General features: G+C 41.0%; 1 protein-coding gene across 1 annotated transcript in view; it reads right to left on the minus strand.

Moving 5' to 3' along the window:
* shisa9a (shisa family member 9a) overlaps window positions 1-12,772 on the minus strand; it is a 58,141-nt gene that overhangs the window by 15,973 nt on the left and 29,396 nt on the right. Inside the window, exon 3 of the mRNA XM_069664107.1 lies at window positions 1,198-1,368. Within this exon, the coding sequence (XP_069520208.1) occupies window positions 1,198-1,368 (171 nt within the window). The remainder of the gene's footprint in view (window positions 1-1,197; window positions 1,369-12,772) is intronic.

A 12,772-nucleotide genomic window follows, 5' to 3' on the forward strand; every position in this document is an offset into this window, starting at 1 on the left:
GGGAAGGAATATAATAAATGTACATTGGACAACGGCATGATTATTATTATTGATTGCAGCGGTGATCAATTTTGTGTGTGTGTGTTGAAGAGTTGAATGCAGAACATAAAAATTAGCTTCCTTATTTCCCTATCAGTTGAATTAATTTTTGTTTTGTTTTGTGTTATTCATATCATCTGTAGAAAATAGAAAGTAGAAAGAGAGGGGACGTGTGTTGCTTTGCAAGTGTTTACCTGGACGCGCATTAAATGACCAGGTGCAGCTACGCCCGGTGTCAGTTCGGCTTGGTGCACTCAGTGTAAATACGAATCAAGAAGTCGGTTGTAGCAAAGTCAGACGTGAAAGAAAAGACCAATTTTTTAGGCCCAGCTTGTGCACTCGGCTCCTGTAGACAGAGTGCAGGAGAATGTTTGGGTTGCTTGGCAACAACAGTGCAGTTTCAGTAAAGTTGCAGAACTAGTTGAGTTGTTGGAGAAAAAAGTAATCTGTCCACATAGAAAAGGTATGTTCATAAATTAATTCCTGCTCAAAAAATTCACTATATCAGTGATTGATTTTTTCTTTCCAAAATCAGAATCAATATCGGTCTCAATCCCATATCAGTAAGGCTCAGATGATGCCCTGCGTGAGTGGGCTGAATTCTCAATCAAGTCTGGAAAGGATATGCTGACAGACACATCCTGAAAAATTCACAAGTCAATCTCAAATTTATTCAGGTTATGAAATAGTAATGCCACTGCCAATAACATACTGCCATGATGAGGCACATTCAAATCAGCTGGCAGCTGAGCTCATTGAATTTGGTGGCATGCATTAAGCTGTCAAACAGCTCGGTAAGCAGCCTGCTTCTGTTTCACAGCGCGTCCGGCGTTCAATAACACCTGTCAAGTCTGCCTGCAGGACTGCTGTTCTTTAGTCACTTCGCTACGGGAGGCCTCAAATCAATTCTGCCCTCTGTGTGTTTTCGGATCACAAAATATTCAGCAAAATAAAATGTACAAAACAAAGTTCTCCTTTCCCCAAGATTTATTGCCAGCTTTGGATGCTTTGAATGTGACTTCGCTAACAAGAACAAGGGAACCCCCAACCCCAACATCAAGCACACTGCTTATCTCAAACTGTAAAGGATTCCTCTGTTCTGCTGTGTCTTTAAATTTAAATATGTTAAGATAACAATGGAACTTGACAGATACTCACCCACGGCCTTCAGGGAGGCGTACTTGTTGATGTCCTTGTTTTGCTGCTGCTGCTGTTGCTGCTGTTGTTGCTGCTGTTCGTAGACATGAGCCAGCTGGCTGAGGGCAGGGTACGGGTGCTGCTGGGCCATGTTTGAGCCTGGTCCCACGTTGTTGTTGATCTGACCCCCCTCTGTAGGCAAGGACACACGACAGGACAAGGTCACAATCAGGTTAAGATAGAGTGCGTGGAAGTGGCTTGGGCTTCTTGACTGGCCGCTTATATAAACCTCGTTTTGAAACGATTTAAGCTGCTGAATGATTATCACGCTCCATAATTCTACGGACACATTTACATCCATTCATGTCAGGACCATCATCTGATGGACTCCTGCCATCTTTCCACAGCTGCAGCCGTTTGTATGTCATGCTGCCTAACACACATTTGGACAGAATCCAGAGTGTATATGTTCTCTGATAAGCTGCATCTGCGGTCTATTATCATGCATGTCACTTCATTTATGTCATTTGAGCTCAAATATTCAGCCTGAATACACATTTCTGGATTCTAAGCTGACATTTTTTATGCACATTTCCCTTCGGCTATCAGCTTAAACATTGACGAAATGCAACAGAAACCGCTTTATCTTAATGGTGCTTTATAGACACACTTTGGAGTCATCCACACAAGATACTTTTGATGCCGTTTTAGCATGAAATGTATCTTTCTGATCAAGATTAATGAAGCAATAAGCAATATATCATTCAAAATGTATTACGTTTTATCATTTTAGATCAATATTTAGCCATCATTTTAAGCCAACTACTGTCTATTCAATACCTTTAGCTAACTATCTGTGTTGTTTATCATCATTTCTGTATCATCGTTTTAGCTAACTAGCCTCAATTTAACCATTACTTTTTGCTCTCTATCTTAATGACTCTCCAGTATAAGAGCTAGCTTATCTATTTCCTTTGGCTGATTTCAAATGTCGACCCATTATTTTTATGTCTGTTTAAACCACAAATTTCCATTGCAGCACTTTTAGCTAACGATTTCTACTCTTGAGCTAGAGGCTAGTTATCCATCAGCTATTTTAGCTAACTCTTTTGACTTTTTTGCTTGCTAGCTTGCTAGTTTTGATACATTCTCAATTCCCACCTATTGCATAAAGTGGACTCAACATGTGTATATTTTTGAACCAAGACATTATCAGCCTACTCCCTTTTTGCTTGACAATTGTTTCTAGGTCTCCATGTGTTTCTTTCATGATCTAAAATCTGTTCCCTTTAGCTGCTAACGATTTCAAATGTCGACCCATTACTTTAATCTGTCTGTTCAAACCATTTCCATTGCAGCACTTTCAGCTAACGATTTCTACTCTTGAGCTAGAGGCTAGTTATCCATCAGCTATTTTAGCTAACTGCTTGCTTGGTATCTAGCTAGTCTTGATGCATTCTCAATTGCCACCCATTATGTTCACATACAGCGGATTCAACATGTGTATAGATATTTTTGAACCAAGACATTGTTACGCCGGGGACAAACCGGACGAGGAAGCGCTGCTTTGAAAATTGTTTTAATTTTGAAAATTGACCGGATTCTCTCGTTGTTTCATGTGTGACTTCCGGCCAGGATTGACGTGATCGCTCGCGGCTCGCGCAAAAAATAGACCAGACGCCGAAAACGATAGCTGCAGGACGCGAGCCGACCGCGGAGGTGCGGCGCGTCTGTTGTGAACGACACAATCGGTTAACATGGACCCCGAAAGGAAACTGGCTCTGTTTCTCGGTGCTTCTTGGCGCTTCGCGGCGCTTCCGCGTCAGGTGTGTCCCCGGCGTTAGCCTTCTCCTTTTGTCAAATTAATTTTGCTTGACCATTGTTTCTACGTTGCCATGTTTCTTAATTACTATCAATAATCTATCTGCAAAAATTGCTAACTGCTAACGAACATCTCACTTACAGCTAGGAATAGTTGGCTGTAAATTGTTGCCTCTAAACCATAAAGGATCATCAGTAAATCATATGTTGATCCAGAAATCCAATACTTTATGTACTGATTGTGATAAGCAGGCAATCAGTCCCCCACACCCAAGCACATTTTAAAAATAGCCTTCTTCCATGGTCATAATTGATTGGTGAACGGATCAGCTTTCCGTCAACCGCACCTCAAGCTGCATCTCCTCTGGAAGACGCTGAACATACAGATATGAAGGGCAGAGTTGTAAGAGAGCAGCAGGGAAGTGTAACACAACTTCACAGACTTTAAAGCACAGCCCGAAAGTTAAAATGTGTGTGGGAATTCGGAGGACACTCTCTTCAACATTGTTCTCCCGCTTCGCTGAGCCAGACAGATAATTGCAAATTCCTGTTACTGAAGGCGAAGGTATCCTTGCTAAGTGGATACATTCTGTTAAAAGCCCCAAAACTGCCACTTGGTAATTTGAAAAGTAAGAAAACGTTTGGAGGCAAAGAGGAAGAGGAAGGAACGAGAGCGGGAGACGTGAAGGGAGAGGGATGAGGATGCAAGAGGGATGAAGAGGCAGTTAAAGATCAACAATCTCAACAAAGTCTCATAAATACAAACTCTTCTTCCCCTCTATTCCCTTTTTGGCCCTCCAGGTGCCCGTACAGACGACCTTTTGTTGCTCCACAGCAAACAGAAGGGGAAATTGTGTGGCCACGACCTGACAATATTGATTTCCTCCACCATTTTCTCCCCGTTTCTTCTCAGCGGTGCCTTGTTGAGAAACGAGGTGTGCTCACAGGCCTTAAACCTACCCAATCCAACTGTCAAGGAAAAGCAAGTTGTGTTGTTACTAATTAATCACGGAGCCCTGGCGCTGACTCAAACCACGCACACACACATTTACACACACTGACTGACAAGGTAGAGTGTGCAGACAATTAAAAAGGAACATCAGAGTGAGAGACAGCGTGGAGCCGTAAAGAAGAAATAAAGAAAGACTCCCCAATGTGATGAAATGTCCCATGGTGCTTGATGAAAAGAAATAGACTGAAGTGCATGTTGGTTCACTTAAGGCGACATGAATTCAACTAAATTGAAGGCTCTGTACGAGGGATTTGGGCAAAAATTGCAAAGATAGCGCTGAAGCCCTTTTCTCTCATCCATTTAATAGAATTTCTGGGAAAACAACATTCAGTCCACTGATGATAAAAGCCGGTCCACTGCTTTATTTTTCATGGCAGACCAAAATGGCCGACACGAGGTCACCAATTTTCTCATTTCATAATGGATTTTGTCTGCTTGTGGAGCACAATTATGGAATTCAATATCCTATCAAAGCACAGGTGCATCTCCTTTATTTCAGGCGCCCTGCCATGAAATGGTTCGCAATAGTGTGAATCTATGATCAGCTATGGATTCACAATATTGAAAAGCCCAGCAAAACAACCAAGAGGAGACAACCTCGCAATTGCACTGTATACTAATTTGCAATTTTATGCAAATGTTTTAGGCTGTCAGTAAATAAAAACCTGGTGGGTTTAAACAGAGAAACGACAAACACAGTCCATTTAATTGGACTCATGTCTGCTCTGCCAGGTTGGCTTGTTTATCTGTTGCTATGTGAGGCTATAATTTGGTTAGCTAGCTTGCAAGCTTTAGTTAGCTAGCTTACAAGCTTGCAAACAATTGGTTAAAACTGTGGTGCAGTTTGATTTAACCCTCTGAGACCCACAGGCCCGAATACGGGCCCAAATTCCATGTCGTCTGGGTCATAAGTCTTGCAAACTTGCGTTATGGATAGGAATATGGATAGTCTCCTCTCTTTGCCTGGCTTGTTGCTCATTCTCTTTGTACGTTTATAGATCGGTGCTCATCAGCCATCTTTGTTGTTGATGTAGAGAGTCACATTTCCGAATCAGACACTTTGATTGGCTCCAGTAGGTGCCATCAGCCTGTGTTTTATTCAGTGATACAGAGGCGAAAACGGAGGGGTACCAGAGCAAAATGAGACGACAGACAGAGACGAGAGAGAAGAGATACGTTTTCCGAAGTTTAGTTTTTACATTAAAAAAAAAAAGAAATGGCAAAAAAGAGACTTTGCAGTTGATTTTTGACGGAGGAGATGTGGACGAAAAACGACTCTGCACTCGATAAGGAAATGCCCTGGCAGGGAAAAAAGACAATTTCTAGCAAAAAAAAACGCCCAAAGACTCTGCCCAAAAGAATGGGTATAACTCATTAACAGTAGGAGCTAGAAGCTTCAAATCACTTCTAGAACAATCCTAACACACGTGTGCAATTTTAAGCGTCACTTTTTTCCCAATCATATAGTTTACAGTGTGTTTTTCAATAAAATATGCAATTAAAATATGCATTTTTTCTTTTATAGGCTGATCTCCTATTATAGTGTCTCTATTGAGTGACATATAGTTAGCTGAGGTTGTGCTCATTCTTGGGATGTGTGACACTGATGATACTGTGACAAATGACAACTTAATGAGGCAAAATACAAAGACATGCAAAAATAGAAATGTCCATATGTGGGTCTAAGAGCAGTTGTGGATATTTTGGGAAATACACAAATTATCCACTTGACACAGAGTTAGACAGAATATTGATACCACTCTCTCTCTCGAGTACAGAAGGCTAAATATGTAGCTTGCGGAGATTAGCTTGGATTAGCACAAATGTCAGAGACTGGGGGAAGTACAGTAACCATATCAACCTTTCGGCCTCACTGATGAACATGTTGTTTCTTATATTTTTTTACTCAAACCTTTGTGCTGAGACAAGCTAGCTGTTTAGTATTTGTGCTAATGTATGCTAACTCTCTCTTGGGCTAGCTGTAGCTCAGTATTTAGCATAGAGACATGAGTGTGGCATCAATTTTCTCACCCAACTCTTCATCAGAACTTAAGATCATTTCCCAAAATGTTTAACTACTATTATGCTACCATAACATTTTTATTTTTATGCTACTGCAACTTCTCCATGTCAGTTTAATGAAACACAGTAACAGACATTTGGGAAATACACAAATTATCTGCTTGACACAGAGTTAGACAGAATATTGATACCACTCTCTCTCTCGAGCACAGAAGGCTAAATATGTAGCTTGTGAAGATAAGCTTGGATTAGCACAAATGTCAGAGACTGGGGGAAGTACAGTAACCATATCAACCTTTCAGCCTCACTGATTAACATGTTGTTTCTTATATTTCTTTACCCAAACCTTTGTGCTGAGACAAGCTAGCTGTTTGGTATTTGTGCTAATGTATGCTAGCTCTCTCTTGGGCTAGCTGTAGCTCAGTATTTAGCATAGAGACATGAGTGTGGCATCAATTTTCTCACCTAACTCTCCACCAGAACGTAAACTCATTTCCCAAAATGTTTAACTACTATTATGCTACCATAACATTTTTATTTTTAAGCTACTGCAACTTCTCCATGTCAGTTTAATGAAACGCAGTAACAGATCACTAAAATTATTACAGCACCAGGAGCATGCCTGTCCAGATTTTGCCCTGTATACCCCCTGCTTAACCAGCACCTGTTAAAACTGTTGGATTTACGTCATCGTTTCTCAAAAGCAATCCAAGTTTAAAAGAACCAAGTACCTCATGGAGGCTCAAAGAACAGTGATTCATACAAGAAGTAGCAGCAGTGCTGTTAGGGTTAGGACTTACAATAGGTGTGCAAGTGGATTTATTGGACACTGAAGTAGCTATTTTTAGGAGAACATTTTGTGCCGTTTTTAAGTTTATAACACAGAATTTTAGTGATACAGTTTATAACACAGGGACTGCTAGTTGAGGCTTTCTTTGCCAGTTCTTGTGCTCACGTATACAATCCAAGAACTGATGCGGTTCACTCTTTTCCTCTGCTTCTATTTGCTTACAGTGCGCGATAATTATTTCAGGTTCGTAGAGTGCTGACACTCTTCTCACACTCTTACAAGGGTGACAAGATGATGGAAATTCGAGCCAAAACACATATAATAGCACACCTCGTCTCATCCGAACCTGAGAGACCAAAAATATCCACACGTTCTGCTCCTTCCAAACCACTGTGATTATATCCACTTTTCTTTGCAAAAAAACCTCTGATCCCTGCATTGTTATCTCAAAAAGATCACACACACACACACACAGAGACACAGAAAGTGAAAACAGACGCAGCCCCCCTAATGACATCATCACACTGTGAACCCATTCACCAGGATGATTGGCAGCTGACAGAGGATGCCCATCAGGATGATGAAAGGCTGCAGTGGGAGGCTCGTGGTGTGGTCACAGAGAGCCTCACCAAGCTGAATCACAACACAATGACTATCTACCACCACTGGCTTTTAACTTTCTCCCGTGTGTGCCAGTTTTTATTTTTTAATATGTAGTATTTACCAAAGATTACAGCTGCAGAATACAAAGAACAGAAAATCAGTTGGATACAGTTGGGAATCAGTTATGGAAACATGCTTTTCTACAGATTTCTAACGATATAACTGACAAATACAAACAGTCCTATGATCAGAATATTAAAGCTCATTGAAAAATCCAAAGTATGGAGAAATTGAAGAAATCTGAAGACAGAAAAAGGCCCAACTGTACTTGATAGATGACAGTTGTAAAAAGTGTTGGGTAAAAGGTCACAAGGTCAAGAAAATCAATACATTTAGACCTGTAAGGAGCCCAATTGTCTGAGAATATCAGAGATGTGGACTTGAGACTTGGTGACTTGGACTCGAGTCACTGTTTTGTTGAGTTGCGACTTGACTTGACTTGAGGCAAGATGACTCGGATGACTTGCATGTGTTTATAAGTTTGAATGTTAGCTGTTAAATATACAATGATATAATTCAATGTTATCAAGTTTCTAACTATCAAGTATGTATGCAGCGCAAACTGGGAATCATGATTCAAAAAGCTCCCCGGTATGTGATTGTCATGATTGGATGACTGGCTGTCAGTCAAGCTCCTCGCTATGGCAACACGCACTATCAAAGCCCCATGCTACCTGATGTTTTTCCCCAAAGAGAAGCCTCATCAGTCGTAATCGTTACTACTCAATACGGTCTCAGAGCAGACCACCAAGTGACTTCACTTAACTAAGGACTCGACTTGACTTGACATAACCTGTGACTTGACTTGACTTGCCCCCCCCAAAAAAGACTCAAGATCTGCTTGAGATTTGGACCAAATGACTTGAGACTTACTTGGGATTTGAGCAAAAATGACTTGGTCACAACAGTGGAGAATATCATGTTAATGAAGAAATGTCAGAAGATAACTTAAAAACTGAAAGATTGCACTGAAGGTGGTTCTTTAAACTTATTTTACATATCTCACATGGTGCAGAGTTTGCACACTTTACAGCATGTTGATCAAAGACAAATAAAGCGATTTGATCATGTTCTCGCTGGAGGAGAAAGAAAACTCAAACTGGAGGAGTAAATCCTTGATATTTTATTTCTTTATTCAACACTTCAATTTGTTAAAAGACTTCATACAGTCTTGGTGACTTCAAAATGAAAGACTGATGATGGATCCTTGGGCTTCTTAAAAGCAGCAGTCCAATGCTATGTATCAAAAGAACTACTGTCTCGTAGCAGAAGGCTTCATTGGCCAAACAAAATGTGCTAGCAGAAACACATGCAAGCAAAAGCATCCTAGCTTTTGTAACTAGGCTAGATAGCCCTAAAACGTAATGTCCTATTAACATTAACACTGTAAAAAGAAGCTGAATCATTCCGTTATTAATTTCTGCTATTGAAGTCCTGGTTTAATAGTCTGCAAATATTCCTTTAGTTCTCGGATGTGGTCATAATAAAAGCCCTCTCTCTGTCGATGTATAGACGGGTGAATATGGAAGCACAGTTGTTTAGCCGTGTAGCCATGTTCTCCTTCGAAAACAACAGCTGTCTCACTCCTTTCATGGTTGATAGAAAAGGTATAGAAGGACCAATCGCCAATAAGTCCAACTATCATCTGCTTAGCCTAGATGGCTAACATTGCTAATGCTCGCACGGCAGTTCTCTCTTTACTAAAATATCAGCTCCGGTAGATCACCATATCAACCAGGTCAAGGAAAGTCAACCTGTGTTCAGATTCAGTTGTTGTGTTGCGTTTGTGTGTTTTTCCCATAGGCTGTATAAGTGGAGCTGTAGACGTCTATGAGAAAATCGCCCAAATTCTAGCTTGATTTATTTCCTCATTAAAAAAAATACTATTGAGTTCATGTTCCCAATCACTAGTATAAGTCTTCAATAAAGCATGATGTTCCTTTTTTAAATTATGGTTCCATGTAAAGTTAGATTATAGACCAGATTTGTTTTAGGGCGTGGCTACCTGTGATACCTGTCACAGCAACCAGCCAACCAGGTTAGGGCAGTTGCAATGTGTTCCCACCCTCTCGTCCAAATATGGTCATTTCTGGGTCAGAAAACAAGATGGCGGTGGCTAAAGTCATGGATTCAAAACAATAAAGTCAATAAAGCAATGGGTGACTTTGCGATGGGTATGTCCACTTTTTATATACAGTCTATTGTTGAGTCACTGGACAAACCAAACACTGATTCATTTTAAAAACGCTGCCATCCTTAAATTCTGATTCAGTATTGTTAACATGCAAACTAAAAATAAGTTATATCTGCTGCTATCTGTGTAGGAGTCAATTTCAGTTGATAGCTTGTCAGTCTTGAGAAAACATGCAGAAACGTCCATAAAAAAAAGTTTCATTGTATTTTCCAACACAAGTAGAAAATCCACCGTTCTGACTTTCACGTGAAGATAATTGAATCTATGAAGGTGCAGAGTTTAGCCTTTCCCCCTCAAAGCCAGTTGAATGGCTGCGAGGAGATTGCTAAAGGTCAGTTATGATTTTCCTTAGACTTTCATGAGCTTGACAAGATGGACTTCTGGCTGTGCAAAATTACTCCCGCCCAATACAAAAGATCGATCATTTCCTGTTTGGCTTTTTTTCTTATCAAGAATTGCTCACAACCCTGACTGTTTGCAAGTGAAAATGTGGCTGTAAATTGGCTTAGAGTTGAATCATGACTCCATTACATCAATCACAGACAGCAGGAAACTATGAATTTAATTTCGTGAAGTCATCAGTGAGTACTACTCAGGGAAGTTGGTTTTATTTCCAAATGTATGCCAACGTTTGAACCTCATTTCTAACGTTACAGAGAGAGACACATTTACATGAATTCCCCCTGCAGGGCGAAGGCGCAGGAATGTCAGCATTACAGTAAGTGTGACTGCACTGATGAGACAGCGCGTGGATGATGAGCTTATGACCGCCAGGTAACAGACATCGCAGTCAGCAACGCACGGCATGAGTGTGCACTACATAACAGTGCAGAGGCAGAGTCGTACGGCACCGAAGCACGGAGTGATTTCAAAGCCGTGCGGCCTCCCTGGTGGGAAGCCAGACATCCTGCACGGAGCCGAGAGGCAATCCTCCCGGGGCAGAAACGGTATCTGTGCTTTGCTCATGTCGCAGACAAGAATATACTCTGTTGAAATAGGGTAGACAACACATCCGACTGTGTCCCTTGATGTGCGCTGTACAGTCGTGTGTGTGTGCACGAGAAAATGGAGAAAAAAAACATCAAGAGAGAGCCTGAGCACATGTATGTAGGAGTGCTTCTATCTCATGTTGGCCTGACTCCATCGCTACTGGCCTTACAGTTCAATTTCACTGCTTGTTTGATTCGGCGCAAAAATTGTAAGCAGCTGACTCATCTATTATTCCCTCTTTCTCCTCACTCTTTAAATGCATAAACCTTCTTTCCTTCAGCTGCAAAACTGCCTCTCTGTCATTACAACACCCTCTCCATCTCTCCTTCTCTTCCTCTCGACTCTTGTCATGGCAACAGTATTCTCTCGTGTAGTATTTGCTCCGCAGCACACGGCAAGTTCGCATTGTCCCGCAGTCACCCGCGCCCACATATCAACAGGCAGGCCGGCTGTACTGTACTGAAGAAGTCATTGTTATGCAACCTATGTTATGCTGCCTGCTGCTCTGTCGGTCTGTCTGCTCAACTCTCTCCACTTCTTCTTCACGTGTCTGCTTTTGCTCCTCGGAGCACGTTCTAGGTCACATCCTAACAGCTTTGTCAGACATTGTCATAAAAGCCTTCATGTTTTATTGAAAGACTTGCTCTAGTTTGGTAAATGGGTAATTTCATGAGTCATCTTTGGGTATAACTGAGCAGAGCATTTTAACATTGAAAAGATGTTGACACAAAAGTGTGTGCCAACAATGAAAACCTGTGTAAACAGAGCCTGAACCTGAAAGATGAGATGTGTGCACTTGTCGAGAGCTGCTGCCTGTATCGTGTGAAATTGGGAGTGACAGCAAACATCTTTGAGATATTAGTTCAGAGGAGTTGAGTCAGCATCCTCAGACTACTTATGGACAATTTTAAATGAACAAACTAGGGCTGCCCCTAATATTCCACCAAATTAGTTGTTTAAACGAGTTTTAGCTGAGCATATTTAGATTATAAGGTTCAACAAAAAAAAAAAAAAACTAAAAATGTTGTCAAGGGTCAACACCTTGTCTGTCATCTTAGCGTCTGTAACACGTATCTGTACATTGACAGATGAGCCTTCCCCTTAAGGACGGTGGCCTTGAAGGTAACGTGTGCGTGTGATGTAGACAGGTCAGTTTGTTATGGGAAGTGAGTCAGCTCAGTGTGTGGGTTAGAGAGAAGTACAGGGATGTACCACAGACACAGGGTAGCACATGTTTAGCTACAGAGGTAGAAAGTTCCAGAAAAGCTCAGGTACAATTATAGCAGTTGGGAAAAGGCCTGTGTTGTTTTCATTGCGCTGACTGACTAACACAGACATTGTACATTATGCAGTTAGCTAGCTAGTTAGTAGCTACGAGCCAGTCTAAAGCCAATTGTATTGGCTTAAAAAAACTAGAGTTTTCCCAATTATATTTAAGGGGATTGATATCTCATTGCCATTCTACACTGTGTTGTTAGCTAGCTAGTTAGCAGCTACGAGCCAGGCTAAAGCCAATTGTATTGGCTTAAAAAAAATAGAGTTTTCCCAACTACAGTTCAGGGGGTCAATATCATTACCATTCTACACTATGTCATTGGCTAGCTAGTTCGCAGCTACTAGCTAGGCTAATGCTAAATGGATCATCAGCTTAAAGAAATCTGAGGTCTCCCAACTACAGTTAAGAGAACCAAAGAAGGGCGAGGAGGACGTCATACCTAATTAAAATACATTTTTAGATTTATTGTTGGTTCCAACACAAATAATAAACAGCATTTGTCGTTGGCACTGTAGCTAAGGGGCTTGTTAAACTTGTATTTTAAAGGCTTATTATTATAGTTATGTATTTCTCTGTAATCTCGCACAGTATTAACAACGTTGCTCAAAACACTTACATTAAGATCATAAAACTGCAGTCTCAAAACTCAAAACTCAAGACTACGAGTCAACTCGGATATCTTTAGTGGCTGGCAGCCCTAGTGTGAAGCTTTCTGTATTTATAATGTAGCCTGAAAGCTCCTGACTCGTCCAAATCATTCACTCTTGTGTGACAGTGCACTCACATCCTTGTGTATGTGTAGGCGTGTGTGGGGTCCTCTCTGTTTCT

The sequence above is a fragment of the Semicossyphus pulcher genome, unplaced genomic scaffold (assembly GCF_022749685.1).
Source record: "Semicossyphus pulcher isolate SPU_LCO1_2020_fin unplaced genomic scaffold, fSemPul1.0.p SCAF_16, whole genome shotgun sequence".
In the NCBI taxonomy this organism is placed as follows: domain Eukaryota; kingdom Metazoa; phylum Chordata; class Actinopteri; order Labriformes; family Labridae; genus Semicossyphus; species Semicossyphus pulcher.